This window comes from Varanus komodoensis, unplaced genomic scaffold (assembly GCF_004798865.1).
Source record: "Varanus komodoensis strain SLA01 unplaced genomic scaffold, ASM479886v1 scaffold22, whole genome shotgun sequence".
Lineage (NCBI taxonomy): Eukaryota > Metazoa > Chordata > Lepidosauria > Squamata > Varanidae > Varanus > Varanus komodoensis.
In genome coordinates this window covers 19,240,765-19,260,821 of record NW_025335606.1, presented here as the reverse complement: position 1 = coordinate 19,260,821, position 20,057 = coordinate 19,240,765, and the positions used below count along the sequence as shown (strand labels likewise).

The 20,057-nt window shown below is 43.6% G+C and overlaps 1 protein-coding gene and 1 long non-coding RNA gene across 3 annotated transcripts; both read right to left on the bottom strand.

The window, feature by feature from the left end:
- Positions 1–4,821: 4,821 nt before the first annotated feature.
- Positions 4,822–9,223, bottom strand: NXNL1 (nucleoredoxin like 1). 2 transcript variants are annotated; one of them, XM_044431486.1, is made up of 3 exons: positions 8,838–9,223; positions 7,214–7,612; positions 4,822–5,427 (listed from the first exon to the last, which is right to left on the bottom strand). In XM_044431486.1, the coding sequence occupies exons 2-3, from the start codon at positions 7,537–7,539 to the stop codon at positions 5,133–5,135; spliced, it is 621 nt and encodes a 206-aa protein (XP_044287421.1). In that variant the 5' UTR covers positions 7,540–7,612; positions 8,838–9,223; the 3' UTR covers positions 4,822–5,132. The 2 variants fall into 2 exon arrangements, with proteins under 2 accessions (XP_044287421.1, XP_044287423.1); XM_044431488.1 differs by having other exon boundaries at positions 7,214–7,515.
- Positions 9,224–15,588: 6,365 nt separating this feature from the next.
- Positions 15,589–19,936, bottom strand: LOC123023943. Its single transcript, XR_006414834.1, has 2 exons — positions 16,248–19,936; positions 15,589–15,679 (listed from the first exon to the last, which is right to left on the bottom strand). It is a non-coding gene; the product is annotated as an uncharacterized LOC123023943 (long non-coding RNA).
- Positions 19,937–20,057: the final 121 nt, after the last annotated feature.

Sequence of the window (20,057 nt, the reverse complement as noted above, 5' to 3'; positions counted from 1 at the left end):
AGCTTAATTTAGGGATACTCAGAATCTGATCTTTGTGAAGCCCTAAATGAAACAGCCTGATGTGAACTTCTCAGAATAATATATGGAATACAACTTTGCTATCCAATGAGGCAATGCAGTTTTGGGTCATTTAAATCGATTTGGGGAAGTGTTTCCCAAAACAAAATGCATGGATGAGTGAGGAAAAGCAAAAGGGTAAAACACACCAAACTGGAAATAGCTAAATTTGCCCATTCCTGGCTTAATCCACTCCTTACAGGGTTGTCATGAGGCTTCAACACCCTCTGAGCAACTTGGAGGAAGCACCAGGTTGTGACACATGAATAAATGAATGGTTGCCAATACTTACCATTGTGCTGAAAAAGTTCTCGGAAATGCCGAAATTTCTCATCAATGTCTCGTAGGTGCCTGGTGACTTGAAGCAGCTGAATGGGGCAAGGTTTAACACACCCCATGCCTTCTTCAGAGGCAGTCATCTGTGCAGAAGCCCAAACAGCACTCAGAAACCCTGAACTTGAAAAACCACTGTCCAGTGAGGGGTGCTGGCCATCACAAAGGCAGGCAAAGTCATCACAGCCTCTGGTTGTGTTCATGATCACTCCTCACACCTGGTCATGGAAGAAACCCACCCTCACTCCTTGCACCTAGAACATCCTTCAAGCTTTGGCCTCCGAGAGAAGACATATGCCCAGCTATTTCCCAACCAGCTGCATCTTCAGCATGGTTTTCCTTGCTGAGCTGTCCTGAGGTTCTGTGTTGCTTGGGAAGGGCTTAACAACTTCCTAGATAATCCAGAGTCTGTTGAGATTAGCTGTGGAGCCTTCATGGTGGGGAGTGAAGTTCAATTAGGGCATCTATCAGGACTGGCTTCAGAATGGGAGTCATCCATCAGGCCTTGGAAGAGAAGGGCAAAGGACCTCCAGACAAAATGCCCACCCTGATAGTTCTGTGAAATACAGACCCAGCACCAGGGAATACCCCACATTTTCCAGAGAGAGAGAGCGCGCGCTTTGAAAACAAGAGAAAGTGGAAATAATCTTCTCTGTAGAGTAACAATAAGGTTCTTGAGCTGACGTGTGCCCTGAATTGAGAAATCAAGTCATCTGGAGAGAGGAGTCCTACTTGTTGTCAATCAGGTTGGAGAACTGAATGGTAATCTCACCACTCATTCGCAGCCATATTCCCCAGGAGATCCAAATGCATCCGACTGGAGTCTGCCTTTCCCTTAGTCTAAATCCAGTCCAAAGCCTACTTTCGGAATTGTCGGTACATGTCACCTGTCTGTGGGGAATGGATGAACCATTCAGGTTCCACACACCGGAGTGTCGGGCAGTGCGGATTTTCCACATTCCTTTTGCAGGAGTGATGAAATCAGAGGCTGCTTCCCACAGTATTTCTATACAGGAGGAAGCCTTTATACTTTCTTATTAACTGTTTCCTGTCCCACAGCCTAGGAAAAGTTTTCAGGGAGTTTGGTGCAATACAAAGGGGAAATGAATCACTTATTTATTTCTTAGATTTCTATCCTGCTTTTTTCCTTAGGAACTCAAAGCAGCTTACATCATTCTCCTCCTCCTGTTCTCAGTCTTATCCCCACAACAACCACATGAGGTAGGCAACACGGTTCTCTTTTTTATTTGATACCTGGTTCCTGCTCCTTTAACAGCATCTTAAAAGCAATTCATTCAGCAAAGTCAGTTTGCGTACTGGCTCAAAGACCAATTTGTGAACTAAGAAGCCCACCATTTCACATTATCCCACAGCACAAACTCCCAGGTAAACTATTGTCTCTCAGCCTCAGGCCCTGCCTCTGTGAAATGGGGATAATACTGCCTTGTCTCATAGGGTTGTTGTACAGTTTACTGAGATGTGTATGTGTCGTAGAAACATTAGCATCACATATTGCTAATGGTTCAAGGAGGGGCAGCAGTAGAAACTGTTCCTCTCCAGACTGCAGCTCCCATCATTCTGGTCCAGTGGGCATGTGGGATGAGGCGGACCAGAGGTGGAAGTTCAGCAGCATCTGGAAAGCTGCAGGTTGTCCACCTTTGCTTTAAAGCATGGGTCCTCAAACTAAGGCCTGCGGGCTGGATCCAGCCCGCCATGCCCATTTAACTGCACTCGCTGAGTGAGCATGCAGGTGAGCAGCTTGCTCACAAGGAGGTAGTTTTGGACTAGCTTGGAGAAAACGATCTCCTCATGAACAAGCTGGCACCTCGCCCCATGTGCCCTCCACATTCCTGCCTCGCATGCAAGCATGTGCACCCTGACCCCTCACCGGCCCGCGCCCCCCCACTGGCACCACCTTGGCAGCCCGTACCCACCACTGGCTCCTGTCAACTGGCCCCCTTAAGAAAAAGTTTGAGGACCCCTGCTTTAAAGCAACCCTAAGAGTAAGAAGGCCTCTTTGGGAGATTTAGAGTGCTTCATGCAATACTCTGGTTGTAATTTTATTTATTGGATTGAAATAGTAATTGAAATAATCTGTATGGCAGTCCTGTGAGGCAGGTCTGTATCATTGACGCTGCATTATGGATGGAGTCACAGATGCTCAGAGAACGGGGCCTCACTGAGTAAGTTGAAGAGAGATTCATGCTTCTCATTGGCACAATGGTTCATGTCACAAGGCCAGGCCACTGTTCAAAGTGCCTGAGCAAAGCCAGACAAAAAACAAACCTGTGGCCAGCCCAAACTCAGAAGAAGTGCACAACCCAAGTTGCTACCTGGCTTCAAAAACAAAACAAAACAAAACAAAACATGCTCTGAGCCCAGCCTGCTCCTGCCCTTGGTTGAGATCCAGTACGCAGGAACCAGCAGGCAAACCTTTTCACGGCACAGAAATAACCCACCCTCATTCTAACACAGCTCAGGGGAAGAACGCCATGCTCTGAATGATTTAGACTGGAGGGCCCTTGTCACAGAAGCACAAGACAGAAGTATTTGTATGGAATGAATACATGTTTCAGTAGGGAAGGTCCTTGTATGATGTCACACTGTGTATTATGCCTCCATCTTTTCTTCTGTTATTACCAAACAAGTTCCAGGAAAGGCCAGGTGGGAATGCAGGTTGGCAGAAGCCGTGTTTCCTCAGCCACACCACCATGAACCTCTTTCTCAGTGGTCTCCTTCAGCTGCTTGAGGCAATGGTCAATCTTTCTTTTTTCAGTAGCAACACTTCTGAAAACAGGCCCATCTCCCTTTTGACATATTTATTACTATATGTCGATCCTCTTTTTTACTCTCTTGGTAGGTACCTGAGACTTACATGATCCGCCTCCTCTCCATTTTTATCCTCCCAACAACCCTGAGAGGTAGGTTTGACTGAGAATCCATGACTGGCCCAAAGTCATCCAGTAAATGGGAACCAGAACCTGAATCTTCTGAGTCCCAATCCAATACTGGCTCTCTACTTCTTTGGTGAGTTGTCTTTATGTTGCACATTTTGCATGGTCCTTCAAGTCCAAAGTTTTCTAGGACAATGGTGGGCAGACTTCAGGCTTGCAGAACCAGCACTGTTTTGTATTAAAACCTTAAGGTCCACCTGCTGCAATAGTAGCTTTGGCTGGGGGCAAGAGGACAGAATGACACATTCCCTCAGAATAAAGGCTCAAGGGTGCCTCTGAGCACATGTTGAACCCAGGAGTTTGTTTTCAGTACCAGAATGGTATCTTGTCATTCAAAAGCCCACTGCCTGTTCCCCCTGCCCTGTCAAGCTTTTGTGCAACTTTTGTGCAAGGGGGAGGCTTTTCACTGTTCCCTTTGCTTAACAGTTGGGATTGAAGAACCTTTGGTGGTCTATTGCAAATCCAATGGAAAGAATGGGCAGATCCCAAATTTCTTTCTCCCCACTCCTGCCTCTTGGTGGTTCCTGGTTTCAAATACACTAATACAAAACATACCATATGTGTCTAAAAACAGGGGTCAGATACAATAATCAATGATAAAATATAGTAGAAGATAAAACCCTCTGATAGTAATTCCCAAATTAAACCCTATAGAAAACGTGACATTTTAGAAGCAAGGCAGCTTTTGCTAGGAGGTTTACAAGGAAAGATCCTGCCTGTGGCGAATGGTGATCTGGGTTCAGTGGCTATAGGAGGCCCAAGCAGTGATTTGGTGAAAGATTCCAGTGTCTGGGGAGGTACATAAAACCTCACAATTAGGCTACTGTCATATGGTTTTCATGGGGCTTCCCCTGAGCCTGGCGTGAGAGCTGTAGATGGTACAGAAGGTAGCAGCTATGATGCTCAGTGAGTCAATCAGCCATGCACACATTACCCCTGGGTTAAAAGAATGGCACTGCCTGCAATTAGCTATCATGTTCACAGTTCTGTTGTTGCAGACATACCTTTTCCTAGATAACGCAGGACCAGCATACTGTGCTGTGCACCCTGTTGACCTTTAAGATCTTTGGAAGAGGCCCCATTGGCCATTCTGCAACAAGCAAGATATCAACATGCAGCATTATGGAAACAGGCCTCCTCGGTGGTGGTACCCCCCCCCCATGCAGTTAGTGAAGCAGAAAATATGCCAAGTTTTAAGCACCTTCTGGCTTGTAACTGTTTAAGATGCTGCTTCATTTTATTTTCCTCTATTTCCTTTTGTTGTTAGTTAGAACTGTTCATTATATTGGATTGGGTATGTATTTAGCTGTGGTTTTTAGTCTTTACATAAACTACATAGAGATGTTCTTAGATTAAGCAATATATAAACAGTGTAAATGAATACATATGGAAGTAGGCGGTCCGTGATGTTCATAAAGCATGCAAGAGGGCACAGCTGCTTATTTGCAAAAAGTGTGCAATGGAGCACATGTGCCTCGGCTTTTCTGGGGAGGCAGCAAAGTGCGAAGCACAGCACTGACAGTGTACCTCGACACCACCAAAGAACTCATCCTGTGATTTCACTAGGCATGGCCTACACACTTGCAAGACTATCTTCATAATCATCTGGGACGGAAACAAGCTTTTAAAAACGCTATGAAAGCAAAGAACTTAGAATTTCCAAAGACGTGTGCTCAGAAACAATTTGTGGGTGGTACAGCAGATGTGCATGAGACACAGGGTGCTGCTCATGGGCTAGGAAACAGCCAAGTTCACCTACATGGAGCTTCAAAAGGAAGGCCTGCCCTATTAAGGGGAGGCACCCCCATCATCATCTTTGTTTCTCTTCTTCCTCTTTTTCTTTGCCAGCTTGTATTTGAACCGACAGATGGGATCAGTGACGCTCCTCAAAGCCACATTGTCGAAATCCTGTGCCAAGAGGAAGTTCCTCTCCACCAGGTCAGCTGCCTCCTGCCAGTTCTTGAAGCAAGCTGGGCCAGTCTGCTTGATCTCCTCCACAGCATTGGCAACAATGACCTCTCCGTTTGGCTTCAACACCACAACTACTGGGAGGTCCTTCACAGAAAATCTCAATTCCAGCTCCCTAGGAAACAAAACAGGGGTGGAAAAGATCAGGCTCCCAAGGACTGGAATAGAGGCTTGATGTGGGCTGGGGACAGGTAAGACTATTTTTATTTGGAAAGCAGAAGGAGGTATAAAAGGGCTATAGTCACTTAACAAATGGATGACTGCTTGTTTCCCTTGTATAGTTTTGTATTTGGGGGTAGTGGAACATAATACTCATCTGGGGGAGGCCCCCAGATGTGGCATCTCTGTGTCAAAATTCTCTTCCCTGCAGTATGTAGGGCCCACTTACTCTTTATTTCCCTGCAGAAAAAAAGGAGGGGAATGCACAACATGAGAGTTATGACATGCACTAAATTATCATTCATTGCAGGGAAATTGGGGAGGGGGGAACTTGGTACAGAGGTGATATTAGAACCTCCATGTTGAGTATCATTAGAAGCCAATGTTGAGTATAATGTATTGTTCCCTACTCTGGGAAAGCAGGATTACAAGAGTACTCATTCTACAGAAACAATAGAAAAATAGCAAAGAAAAAAACCCAAAACATATATGGTAGATGACCATGCCTTCATTGTACTATATTTGGTTGTATTATAGAGCAATCTTACACATGCCTACTCAGAAGCAAGCCTCATTGAGTTCATTGAGGCACTGAGACTGAACACTGATAAGGTGCTCACTTTCACTTGATCAATCCTGTAAATAAAGCTTTGGTCAACAGAGATCTTGGCTACCTGGGAAGAGTGATCTCCTGTAATCTTCTGCTGGTTAACTGTGTCTGATATTTTAAAATGTTTAAATGGCACACTGGCTACACACCAACACATAACTGCATGCTCAACCAAATGGTTCCATTGCATACAACCTAGTAAAATGGGGGAATCCAACCCATAAAGTTGATAAAAGCAAGTATGCAGTTTTTATTTTTGTATTTATTAGATTTATATCCCACCTTTTTTCTTTCAAAGAACTCAGAGCAGCTTACATCATTCTCTTCCTCCTGCATTTCCCTTATTCCCACAGCAACAACCCTGTGAGGTAGGCTGGGTTGAGAGTCTGTGACTGATTCAAAGCCACTCAGTTGGCTCCATGGCTGAGTCACAGTCCCATGCTCTTAACCACTACATCATGCTGGCTCTGCCTTGTTTAAACATTTGTCTCAGTACAAAACCTTTAACATTTCCCCTTCTTTAAACTTAAACAGGAAGGTCAAGATATCTTTTTCTAATGCCAGACCTGATGGCCTTCTTGGCCCCTTCCAACTCTGCTATTATATGATTCTATGAAACTTAACCAAAAATGCACCTACTTAATCATACTCATATGTGTCCTTAGCTCATATTGTCAGATCTGATGACACTGAGTGCTACTTCCATGACTTCGTCAGCAACAGCACTGCAGAAGCAGATAACTTAAAAATGAAGCCTGTCTCCCTTTTCTTAACTTGTCCCTTGAACTATACCAAGAAGAACTTCATGAAACTTGGTGTGGGGAGCAAAAACTTGGTATCCTGTTGTGGGCTTTCCTTACTGGAAAGGGGCAGAGGCAGCTGGTATCTAACAGAGATGTAGATGGCTGCCTTGGAGGATATGGTAGAAATTGTAGTCCAGTATATCTCAAGGGTGCAAGGATTTTTTTCCCTTCTAGGAATAGAAAGAAATATTCCCACCTCAGGTTGCTGTTACAGGTGCCCTTACAGGGGATGAATGGCGTTGACAAAAAGGATGCATATTAAATACATGTGCATATGGTTACTATCCCTGAATATGGGCATCGCCTGGTCTCAGTTTGCGAATTCTTACCTCTTAAACTCATCCTGGAAGGGTAAAAACAACCATCGCTTGGGCATGGTCTTCAAAAACTTGTTTTGCTTCTCCTCTGTCTCATCCAGTGACACATAGACCAGGACCAGCTGGGATGCCCTCTCCACATAAAATTCATCCGTGAGTTTCACAAAGAATTCTTTCAGGATGGGCGCAAACTCTTTGCATTCAGGACATTCACTGGAGCCAAAGTAGAGGAGCATCACCTTGTTCTCCAGTGCTCGGATGAGCTCGCGTTCCAGTTCTAACTCATCATTATCCTTGTTGTTCACTATCAGGGTCTTGTTGAGAAAAAGGGTAGCCATGACTACAAGCGGGTCATTGTGTTAAAATATCAATTTCCTTAAGATCAGTAAAGATCATGCATCACTTTCAGCACTGAAAACAAGAAATTGGCATTATCGAGTTTAGGTTTCTAAAAATGTTCATTGTACATTCTTAAAATATTTTTCATTATTACTTAAACATACACCCCACTGCCCACTTTAAAGACTTAAAGCAGTGGTAGGCAACATGGTTTGATGTCCTCCAGATGTCCTGGACAACAACACGGATAGATCCTGTCCATTGACCATGCTGGCTAGGGCTAATGGGACCTAGTCTAAAACATCTGGACGGAACCCAGTTGCCTACCTCTGACTTAGGGTATGCAGCCACAGACTGGAAAAGTCAATTATCTTTAAGATCATATTAGGATCTTTTTAGAATGTTACAGGATCACATAAATAAAGCAAACAACATACAGTCCTCATGCCATCTATTGGCTTATCCCTGGCCCAGCCTGATAGACATTTGAGTGATAGTTAGAATCTTAGGGCTGTATCCAGGTGCTTTTAGGATGGCACTAAAGGCATTACACTAAAGCCACTTCTTAATTTACAGTAGTAGTTGTCTCTTGATTTCTAAATCCCCTGGCATTTAAAAAATCTGTACCTTAAAAGGTACATCACGAGTCCAATCTGTTTCATGCTGTGCTTATTTTCTACTTGCAGAGTCTTTAAAAAAGAAATGTAAGGACTCATTTAAAAATCCTCCATCCTCTGTACAATTTCAATCAGTTCTGCTACCTTGAAACTCTTTCAACTGATTCAGCTGCATGTGTTGCCCAGGCTTCTTATCCCAAAAGCTGGGCCAACAAGAGCCTTTAGTGAGCCATGTGTTGGATGGGGAGCATCAACACCTTGGTTCGAATTCCTACTCCACTATGAAGCAAACTGGGATCCGCCATCCTCTCTCAGCCTAATCCAGCTCCAAAGGAGCTTTGAGCAAGAAACGGCTGCTTCCTTAACTACCAGCCATGGCATGGCAGCAGCCAGGGGACAGCTATGGCTGCACAAGCCCTTCCTTGATGTGTTTAGATCAAGGGCTTCCTTATACTTCTTGGTACATAAAGCCAGTCAGGTCAGGCCAGTGCTGTGCAAAAAGTACAGTGGCAATGACAAAAATAACCACAAATTGTTAAGTTCTTGAGAGGTAATGCCACAGCCAGATTTCTTATACCTTCCCAGTGCTATTCAGTCACCATCCATGGATGGGGAGTCTATACTTTCCTTGCTGAATTACTAGGACACTCATGTTTTGCTCTGGTTCAGATTTTTCTCACCTGGAAGCCATCTCCACATCCAGAATGAAAAGTCACAAGTTTCCCACATCATCAGGGGCTTCATACCATCTGAAAGAGCCTTCTGTCATTCTTCATGTGGTTCCCCCTTCACAATCAAGTGAGACACATCTCTTTTGCTGCTATAATTTGAATTGCTGATGTGAATAACCTTCCTGCTGGGTTTTACCTCCCTACCTATTAATAGAATAAAGAATCAGTACCTTAATCGTCTTAAAGCAGCTCTTAGGAGTTAATACGATCAATGCACTGCTTGCCAGAAATCTATTTATTTTGCTAACAGCTAGCTGGACAGGCAATAATTCTTATGATATAAAAAATAATTGTTCTCTCTGCACCATCCTCTAGCAATCCCATTCTTACTTGGACAGAGCAGTGACAACTTGTTGCACACCTCCCAAACAAATCAATGTATTGATTTAAACTATTTCTTTTTTGCGCTTCCATAAATTGTCTATGGCAGTTTACAACCATTATAACCAATAAAACAACAATAATATTATAAAAGCATAATAAAAGTTCAAAAATAGATAAAATCAAGATTAAAAATACCACTGTGTATAAGTGTCAAAACACACAGGCTAAATGCCTTTCTGAATAGAAAGGGTTACACACTGCAGTGGAGGGCCATCAAAGAAGGATCACCTTCACCCTCCTAGGTTGGACTGAGAGTCTGTGAGTGGCCCAAAGTCTCCCAGTCAGCTTTGTGGCTGATCAGGGACTAGAACCCAAATCACCTGAATCCCAATCCATCAACTACACCACACTGCCTTTCTTAATTGTACATACAGGTAGAGAGAGAGCTAGAGTTGGACCTTAGGGCTGAGCTCAGGGCCCTATTGCTGTTGGGCCCCAGATGACCAAAGCACAGCAGATGGCTGTGGCGGTGGCAAGCTGGTCAGCCCTTGGTGGGCAAACTCCATGTCATTCTTGAAGTCATGATGGTGCAATGATCTAAGTAAGTTTTAAATATGAAATTATGCCAGCTCAGAGTATTTCTTCTATCAGCATTGGTAAACATGTTTTGTCCTAACATCTCAGGCACAAAGAGATAAAATATGGAGTGGTGGCAGGGAGAACAAAAAAGTGCACACTTCACAACTGAAGTAACTCCTGGAGCAGTTGAAAAGAAGCTCCCATTGTGGTCCAAGGTCTAAAACTACATTGCTGTACAACAGTGTACACAGGTTGGAGCTTTTATGTGATGTGTGACATCAGTTGCAACACATGCACCAGCTTGAATTCCAACCTCTCTCCTCCTGCCCTCCACTGGGGAGCCAGAATCAGGCTGAGGAAGCCATCAGGGGATGCACCAGCTGGATTTGCCTCCACACCAAACTGCCCCCCACCGCCCAGCCCAGGGCCTTCAATTGTCCTGTGGGGAGAATCCCAGAAGAGAGGCAGGTGGAAATGACATTGGGACCTGCTGAAGCTGGTCCCTGCTCTCCACATCCATTATCCATCTATTGTTAGTTTGTGTAGATTGTATATTTTGTTGGAAATCTTCTATCTCCAGTAACAACAATCCAAACACTGGGAGGATCATATCTAGTTAGGAAAAATGTACATTTACCAATGTAATTAGCAGTCCCTGGGGAGCTTAATTAAGAAACACATCAGGAATTGAACTCTTTCCTCCAGGGCTTTGGCCTTAGTCAGCTGGTCCAAATCACCTTGCTGCCTGGGGCAGTTAAGCAAATACAGGCACTCCACCCTGCAGCAAAGGAGTACAGCACCCAAGGCTGGTCAAGTTATTTGGGAACTTGGAGCAAAAGAATAAAATAAACTCCTACGACCACCTCTTCCTCTGCATTTGTACTGGGAGTAAAGATGTGGTAGTATCAACCATTTACTGCCATTTGATAAGCCCAGAACCAGCAGCTTCGAGCTAACCCACTCTGCTTGCCTGAAGCTGCTGGTTCTGGGCTATCAGGGCTTTGGGCAAGCTGACCCACTGACCCTCTCTGCCTGCTGGTGGGCCTGGCCCTGGCCTCAATGGTTGCTGTCCCTGCTGGAATTTGCCATGAAAAGGAAGCTTCCATTGGCATGGGAAGAGAGAGTGGGGAGTAGTACATGCTGGAAAGGGAAAGCCACCTGCAAGAGCCATCAAAACAGCCACTGTCAAGTGTTGTTAATCTTCTAGAATAGTGGATGGCGAATGTGTGGCCCTCCAAATGCAACTCCATCACCCCACAGCCTCAGTAGTTCTAGCTAAGGCTGATGAGAGCTACAGTTCACTAACATCTGGAGGGCCACATGTTCCCTATTATGAATAAAAATTCAACATCCTTTTGCACAATATGTTAACCAGCAGGGGCTTACAGAATATTGTGGTGATAACCAGCACCATCCTTTTCCCAGATCAGTGCTCTCTCTGTTCGAATGTTTGTCTTTTGAAATCAACAATGCTATCAGTTTGAAATCCCCTGCTGAGACTTGAGGTTTACTGGGAGGCTTTGTGCAAACAACATGTTTAGCTGAAATTGTATCACAAGGTTCCGGGGAGGATAAAATGGAATTGCATGAAATCTGCTTATGCAATGGCCCTGCTGGTGAAAAGCGAAGGGGGCAGCAGACTTTTGTTTGATTCCCTCTTCCATCTGCACCTGCTGAAAATCTGCTTGGGGAGGCTTGGGCCTTGTGGAACAATGTGGGAGATGGCAAGAATACTGCAGGATGGAGGGAATTTGGGAAAATTATCTCCTCCCTTTTGCCAGCTGGAGCTCCACAGATCAAAAACCTTTCCATTCCAAAAAGAGCAAGTTTCAGTTATTTATTTATACAAGCTCTTATATACTGTCCTTCATAACCACATTGGCTCTTTGAATGGTTTACAAGTTGGAATCCAAGCCTTTGCAACCAACACTAAATTCATGGCATAGGATCAACATAAACCGCCGAACAAATAACATTCCATATAGATACCTATAGTCTGCCCTATCCTGACAGTTCAGGGTGAGCTATACAATAGTTCCATCAGCAGAGATAGATGAATTACTGCCCCCCTACCCCAAAAGGACTGCAACCTGCTTAACGGATATACAGGACCAGGAGATCAGATGATGGGCTAACCAATAGGACAATTATAATATCCTTACCGAGGTTTTTATCTAGCAGTCTTTCCTCAATGTTTCCAAACCCTTCATAATTTTTATTGTCCCCCTCTGGACCCTATTTTTTTGGCATATTTCTTAAATCTTGGTGCCCAGAACTGAACACAGTATGAGGTCTGACTAGTCAACAGTATAGGGGAACTATTACCTCTCATGATTTAGAAGTGATATTTCGGTTAATGCATCCCAAAACAGCATTTGCCTTTTTTGCAGCTGCATCACAGTTGATTATTGTTCCTTGCACTTCCTCATCAAAATAATTAATAAAGATGTTGAAGAACACCAGGCCTAGGACTGAACCTGTGGCATCCCACTAGTTACCTTTCTCCAGTTTGAAAAGGTGCCATTGATTAGTACTCTTTGTGTCCAATTTAGCAGCCAATTTTGGATTCACCTAGTAGTTTTTCTAACTAGTCCACTTTTTGCTAGTCCTGCATTATGGGTCAATATAAAAAAAATGTATCCTTCTAGCTCCAAGCACCTGAATTATCCAGTAAAAGTGTTGGTAGCAAACTATTATTGCATGGTAAGGTAAAACATCTGACAGCAGTAAAGGCAGGAGGACATTAGGTTCTATGGTTGCTCTCTCTGATGGATCTTAATGGATTATACTGCAGGGATGTCCTAAAAATCCAGAAGAGCAGGAATTCGCTTTAAAACCCTCTTTCAGGTCCACACACATACTACTATCTGCACTACATTCAAGTTTGGCAAGAAAGAACTGCCTTTTTTAGGATGCTATGATGTGAAAGGAAATACAGGGGGTGCTGCAGCACTTTACCCATTTGATACTTTAAAGGCAGAATCATATGCTTGTTCAGACAGCAAACAAAATCTACAATTCTCAGCATGGGTTTCCTGGGCATACTGGAAAGTGTAGGTCTTTTTTCTGTCTAAACATACAGAGGATTGCCCTTTAAAGGTGGGAAAACACTTCCACCTAACCATTCCTGTGAGCTCTTTTACAATAGTTTTGGGACTACGCAAATAGGAATACAGAAGTACTTCTGCTGATCTGAAAGTAGAGGAAAGGTCATTGGAACATCATGTAGAACAGGGGTCTCAAACTCAACTTACCTGGGGGCCGCTGGAAGTAGAGTCTGAGTGAGGCTGGGCCACATCAAGTATTCCACCACCACGGGGGTGGTGGGCCGTGCCGCTGGCACTTTGAAGGCCACAAGGCCCCTCCCCCGTGCCCCGCCCGTCCCGGCAATTGGCCCGCAGGCCGCGAGTTTGAGACCCCTGATGCAGAACAAAGTTCATCCTGAACAGAACGGGAAGAGAAGCTGAGCATGTCAACCTTCTATGGTTGTATAGCTGTAAAGTTCTGGTGCCTTTCTAATCAAGGACCTTGCACTAAATATAGTTCATTTTATTGAAAGGACTGTTCCATCTTCCGAAACACAGATAGGCTATTTTGTTTTACACTCTTCACAGTTCCATCTGTCATAATGGAAGAAATTCATTTCCTAAGGGTTCCCCTTAGGCAAGGCACCCCTAATGGACGCCTTACCATTGCTGTTGTCACCAGCCTTTCTGTCTCATCATTGTGACCACCACCACCTCCTCCCCACCACCACCATTATGTTGACCAAACAACAAGGCAGATGAACAAGTAGGTTGCAATGATGAAGAGGAGATACAAGCCCAGGGTCCTCTACTAAGCTGTGGGCCTTTGACAGGTACCCAAACTTGCCTCCTCTTCCTGCCAGCCCTGATCACCATTTGAAAGCATTTGCTCATTTTGAAAGGCTGATGATTTGGTAAAACTCAAGTGGATAACTCCCATTCCATAGGAATTTTTTCAAGCAAACGTATTTACATTGGGGCTTCCATGCTTTCCTGATAACATGGGATTATAAAATGGATTTCACAAGCTCATTATTATACATATAAACAACTATGACAAACCCCCCCGCCATTAAAGTACCATGTTCATCTCCTCCTGTTAAAAATAAATCAATGGCAAAAATCATGTTGAAAAGAAAAAAACAATGAGTTTGCCTTGGGTAACTTTCAAATTAGCAATTGGTTTAGTACTGAAGGTAATGGGATTTCAAGTAGCTTCTGTGCGACACTTGAGGTAGAAAATAGTGCTATGGTGTTATCTTTTAATCTGGCAAATTATTGACAAACCAGCGTTTTGTTTTGGGCAAAATGATGAAAAGGCAATCTTTATTGCATTCCTCATCATGATAGTTCTAGACTCATGGCTATATTTAGTGGTAACATCATTTTATTTGAATTATTCAATACAGTTAATATTTAATCATTAGAGAAAGAATATCTGTCATTGCTAGTTTTAGGGTACAATCCTATCATGCCCCCCCTGCAAATGCTCAAAAGTCTCCAAACTCAGAAGCTGATGAGGAATGCAGTGCCTTGTGTCGTCCCCCCCCCCCCCGCCATGCCTTGCATTTTCTGTAGGCAATGTCAGGGGAGGAAGGATGTTGGGGTGCTGACTGGAGTCAGCATTCCAAGCCTCCTCCCCACTCAGCACACTTTTTCCTCTTCCAAGGCCCAGTTGTGACCAGCACAGGTATTCCCATGCTGGCTGTAAGGGGGTGTGGCTCAGCCTTCAGATCCTGTGATCTTGGAGATGGAACACCAAGAAATTCCATGGCCTCATAGATGAGGTCAGAAGCCCATAGAATTGTAGTCTTAACACCAGACTTGTGTCAAAGAAAGTAAGATTTATATCTGTTCTTCCCCAAAGGTCTTTTGGTGACCCTGAACACATCTCTCTCAGCTTGATGTACATCGTTGTGCTCCGGTCCTGAAGACAAATGTGCACTCCCTTGATTTCTCTAGCACAGAATAAAATTCAACACCATAGTTCTAAACTGTGAAAACTGGATGCCTGAAACTTGGCATGCATACTAAGAGGAACCGAGGGTATGAACCCTAGGTGGTGGTTGCTGTTTCATGCCATCCAGTCATCTTCAACTTATGGTAACCCTATGAACGAACACCCTTCAAAATGTTCTGTCTTTGACAGCCGTGCTCAGCTCTGGTAAACAACATCAAGGTTGTATGGTTCTAATTCATTTTGATGACTCCAAACATAGGCCCATGCATTTGAAGCCTGTAGTACCACTAACCATCACTAGGTGGCACATATTACTCACCAGCCCATAGTTTTGCAATCCTCTTTGAAGCCAGGGAGTTGGCCAAGGGAAAGAGCTATATGGCTGTCTTTTCCCCACTGCTGTGGGGCAGCCCTGCTCAGAAGGAATAGCTGGACAAGCTTCTCAGGGGGCTATAAGGGGTTACCATGACAGGGTGTACCCCCAGAAGTGCCCATGAGCATGGCTGTACTTGAACAGTGTGGGAACAATGTAACTTTGCTTGAAGGCTTTGCTGCATCAAAGTAAGGGCAATACTGTGTGAAGACAGGTCCACTCACTACTTATTATTCAACCAACCCCACTGGGTTTCTCTCTCCTCCACAGTCATTTAGCAACAGCTGCTGCCATTCTATCAGGCTGATGCAGAGGGAAAGATAGGGAGCAGAGCTCATCCCTGGTTTTTTAATTTTCCCAACATATACAATTACATAGTAAAAAAATACAGAACAAAAGAGAAACTAACACAAACAGAACAGACTAAAGTGAACAAAATAAAGTTAAAAACCAAATTTCCAAGAGAAGTACAAACACAGCCCATATACTGCAGCTCCCAGAACCAACTCTCTTCATATCTTCCCACGCTCTGTGAGAGTTTGCAAAAAAGAAAAAAGAATCATTATTCTATCCATCAACAGATTTTCTAACCAGTTCAAATTCTAATGCTTTCCTTGTTCCCTTCCAAACTCCCCCGAACTTCCATTATACATGCTAAGCACAATAAAATTGCCATTTCTCATTAAATTCCTCTACTGGTATTCTAGTTACATAATTAGTTAGCTTTGCCATCACTGCATATTCTGTTAATCTATTTCTCCATTCTTCAATGGTTGGGGGCTCTGGTGATTTCGATTTTGGAGCTATTATGATTCTTGCTGCCATAGTCATATACTTAAATAACTCTGACATATTTTAAAAAGGTTATTCTGGAATGATATTCAAAAGCATGTTCTTGGGACTCATCAGAAACTTAATTTTACAGATTTTCTGCATTTCTGCATGTATCAATTTCCAGAATTTTTGTGCTATTTCACAAGTCCACCACATATGATAGAAGGTCCCATCCACCTTGTTACATTTTCAACATTTTGCATTACAATTCTCATCTATATTCCCAATATCTTTGGGAGTAACATATCACCTATAAAACATACCAATGTTCTCTTAATGCTTGACTAGCAGTGAACTTAATGTCTTTCTTCCAAAGAGCTTCCCACTGGCCAGATGGTATTTCTTCACCAAGATTGTTTCCAGATTGTCATGTTTCTTATCTTAGTGGCTTTCAGTATCATAGTGTAATAACAGTTTGTAAAGTCTTCCCAGTAAGTGATCATTCCGCTGTGTAATCAACATTTCAAAATCTGTCAGATCTCTTAAAATGCCTTCTTCTGGTTGAGCTTTCCCCTTCAGTCTTGAAATCAATTGATGATAAACAAGCCATTGTATATTTTTCCATCATCTTTCAGTTGTTGCCAAGATTTAATTTGTCTTGATTGGTCAATAACATCTTCTTGAGTGTTTTCCATATGCTTCAACCAGGGACATCAGGGGGGAAATTGGAGGACTATTTTTTTCCCTCATGGAATACCACATTTTTATTAAACCATCTCTTAGCACATGGTTATTTATGATCAGAGCCTTCTTAACTGATGTTTTAGCCCATAAAATATTGTGTATTACATCTTCAAGATCAGCCAGTTCCAACTTTACTCGTTTATCATTAACATTTAAAATCCAATCTGCAATGTAGACCAGGCTTGCTGCATAATAATATAACTTCAAATTAGGTACAGCAAGACCTCCTTTCTCCTTTGTGTCCTGTAATATTTTGAATCTGATTCTTGGTTTCTTGCCATTCCAAATAAAACTATTTAACTGTCTTGAAAAACTTTTTTCGGGATCACAGTTGGTAACATTTGGAAAATAAAGTTCAGTTTAGGTAACACATTCATTCATTTTTACAATTGAGATTCTCCCCAACCAAGATGCTTTTAGCTTAAGGGCTCATCCCTCTGTTGAGAAATTGTTTCCATTTTGCTCCTCCTCTTTGAACTAGCTGCTCTGGGGTCTTTTAGGCTGAAGAGCTGGGGAAAAACACACATGTTACTACAACACATTGCGTCTTTTTTTTAGTGTAGCCAATCAATAAGCACCAGTCCTGTTCAGATATTACATATGAATAAACAGCGCCCAGTAATGCATGGGTATAGGCATGAGGCTACGACCCCACAAACTCCACCATGTAGGGCCTTCAGTTCCAACCTTGATGTGGTGAAAGGGAAGGCCTGAGCAGTTCTGCTCACTCATGCTCTGCAAAGACCTGGGGACACATGCAGAGAATTCTACTTGAGTTCCATTAAACAAGAGGAAAACAGCTCTTCAACACAGCAAGGCTGGAACTGAGAGGAAAGGAGTGGCACACACTGGGCAGGGCCATTATGTGCAATCCTTTGTTGCTACTCATAACACAGTGTACCCTGTTCTGGCTTAACACCCACCTAGATTTCTGTGCTCTGCATACCTATGGGATGAGTTACCTTGTTGCATCTTTTTCTTTTAAAACTGTATTTGTCCTTTGTCTGCAGATGCCCCTTTCCTGCAGATGCCAGAATCCTGAGAGAATCCAATCAGAGCTCACTACAAAAAACTTAGATTTTTAAAAAATGATTTCAATACCAGAACTGAGTTGAACTCTTCCAACACAAAAATCTACTCCTGGTTGCTCGCTCACCCTGCCCCAGCTTTCTTCATTTGAATGGCATACATTCTGAGGAGGAGGAACCATTTTGCTGAGAGCCTGTGTGGTATAAAAATTAAAGTGCTGGACTGGATGCAGGTTCTAATCCTCATCCAACATGAAGCTCACTAGGTGACTTTGTGCCATTTTACAGACTTAGCCAAAGGTTACTGTGAGGACAACAGGGTGAGGAGGATTATATAAGCTCCCTAAGTTTCCTTGCAGAAGAAAAATTGGAATATGATAAAGAAATAGACAACAAAAAAATAAACCTTTGTGCTCTACTACACATCTTGTGGAGATTTATCAGTAACCTTTGATCTATAATTCTGCCCACCTTTGGCTCACAAAGGCAAAATCCTCTAATCAACACTTTTTCCACTGGTAGAGGCATGAAGCACTTCTAGATTAGCTCATCCATAGCTGGGCACAGGGAAGTTCCACTTCCTTCTTTGGCTGACTTTTCTTATTCGGAACATTTACCAAATGATCCTGCATCAAGAAGTAATTTGTTAAAATACCCCATGGCAACTCAGAGTCTGCAGTTGACATAGCAGAAGGCATGCACAGTCATACCTGGCCAGCAGCTTGGACCATTAACTTTCTCCTGTCCAACTTACACCAAAATCACATTTACTTACTATATTTCATATACTGTCTAATAGCCCAAGCTCCTGGAGGGTTCACAAAAGTAAAACCCCAATAATGCAGCATAAAATGCAATCCCATTAGAAGTTTAAAACAATATCGAGCCAAAGTATACATCAAAACAAGAGTCAGCAGCAGTGTACAGTTCTAAAAAGGTATTTAAGACACAATTCCGGGCAAGTTTAGGCAAGATAAACGGCGCACAACTCAGCATGCCCCAGCTAGCCACCAACCCTTAAAAACAAAGACTAAAGGCCTGGGAAACTAAAATACACTTTATCAGACAACTGGTCTGTAAGCCCATTCTTCACTTGCCAAACAGGCTTACAGACACCACAAAGCTGCCTACTCCCATTCTAAAACCATAGGCTGAAATTTTGGCTGCAGTCCTATGCAGACTTCACTGGACTTGAGTGTAAGTCCTATTGAACCCTGTGGGACTTATTTCTAAATGAACATGGATAGGCCAAAGCTAGAAGCTTGCCATTTTATGCACAAGGCTGCCAGTTCTGCAAATGCCTTACCATTACTTTGCTCAACTCAGTGGTCCATTTGGAAGCTTTGCAGTGCCTTAGAACATAAGCCATGCAGGATTAGACCAAAGGTCCATCTAGTCCAGCACTCCAGGGCAAACACACCATGGCAAGCCAGCTGCCCAGGATCCCTCACACAGGATGGGTGCAAAACCTCTGCCTGCCCAAGCTCCTCAGCAATTGGTGCATGAAGGTTTGCTGCCTCTGATGAGGGATACAGCAGAAAGCCACTGAGAGCCTCTTCCTCCATGAATCTGTCCAGTCCCCTTTTAAAGCCATCCTGATTGGCAGTCATATCCACTTCCTGTGGCAGCTAATTCCACAATTTAACTATAGGCTGTCTGAAGAAGTACTCAGCTTCAAGGGATGATCCCTAGTTTGGGTGTAATGGAGGTGAGTCACCCTCTCCACACTATGCATTATTTTAAACACCTCTACCAGGTCACCCCTTACTCGCCTTTTTTTCCTAGCTGAACAGTCCCAGTTGTTGCAGCTCCTCCTCATAGAGGGCCTGCTCAAGCCCCATAATTTTTGCTGCCCTTCTCTGCACTTTTTTTCCCAACTCAATTATGTCCTTTTTCAGGTAAGGCGACCAGAACTGAGCACAAGAGTTGTATGCCTTAGGTTTGTTTTAAACTCGAAAACATTCTAAAACTAAAAATGAGTTTAGAAAAAGAACATTTCTGTTCGGTCAATCAAAAGTATCGCGGGCACACGTTTGAATCTATAATCCCTCCAATGTTGCCTGTGAGCCATCCCTCGCTCCTCTTTCCCTAACCCCCCCCCCGCGCCGCACGGATAAAACCCTTCCTCGCCCGACGTCATAAACGAGGTCGTCCGTGGTTGGACGCCCCTGCACGATTCCAGATAGCGGCGGGAGAGCACAGGCAGGGGTGTGACCTGTTGTGGTCAATCGGTCTTGCAATCCGCCGCATTCCCAAGAGGCGTCTAATTTTGTCCCGCCTTCTACCCTTCTGTCCCTCTCCTCTCTATGCCTTGGCCTCACTTCGCCCTGCTGTAGCCTTCTCGCCGCGGCTCGGTCACTT

Coding starts and splice junctions, on each gene's coding strand:
- NXNL1 (XM_044431486.1), bottom strand. CDS start 7,539: ATGGCTACCCTTTTTCTCAACAAGACCCTGATAGTGAACAACAAGGAT. Junction 5,428..7,213: donor TTCCAGGATGAGTTTAAGAG/GTAAGAATTCGC, acceptor TTTGTTTCCTAG/GGAGCTGGAATTGAGATTTT.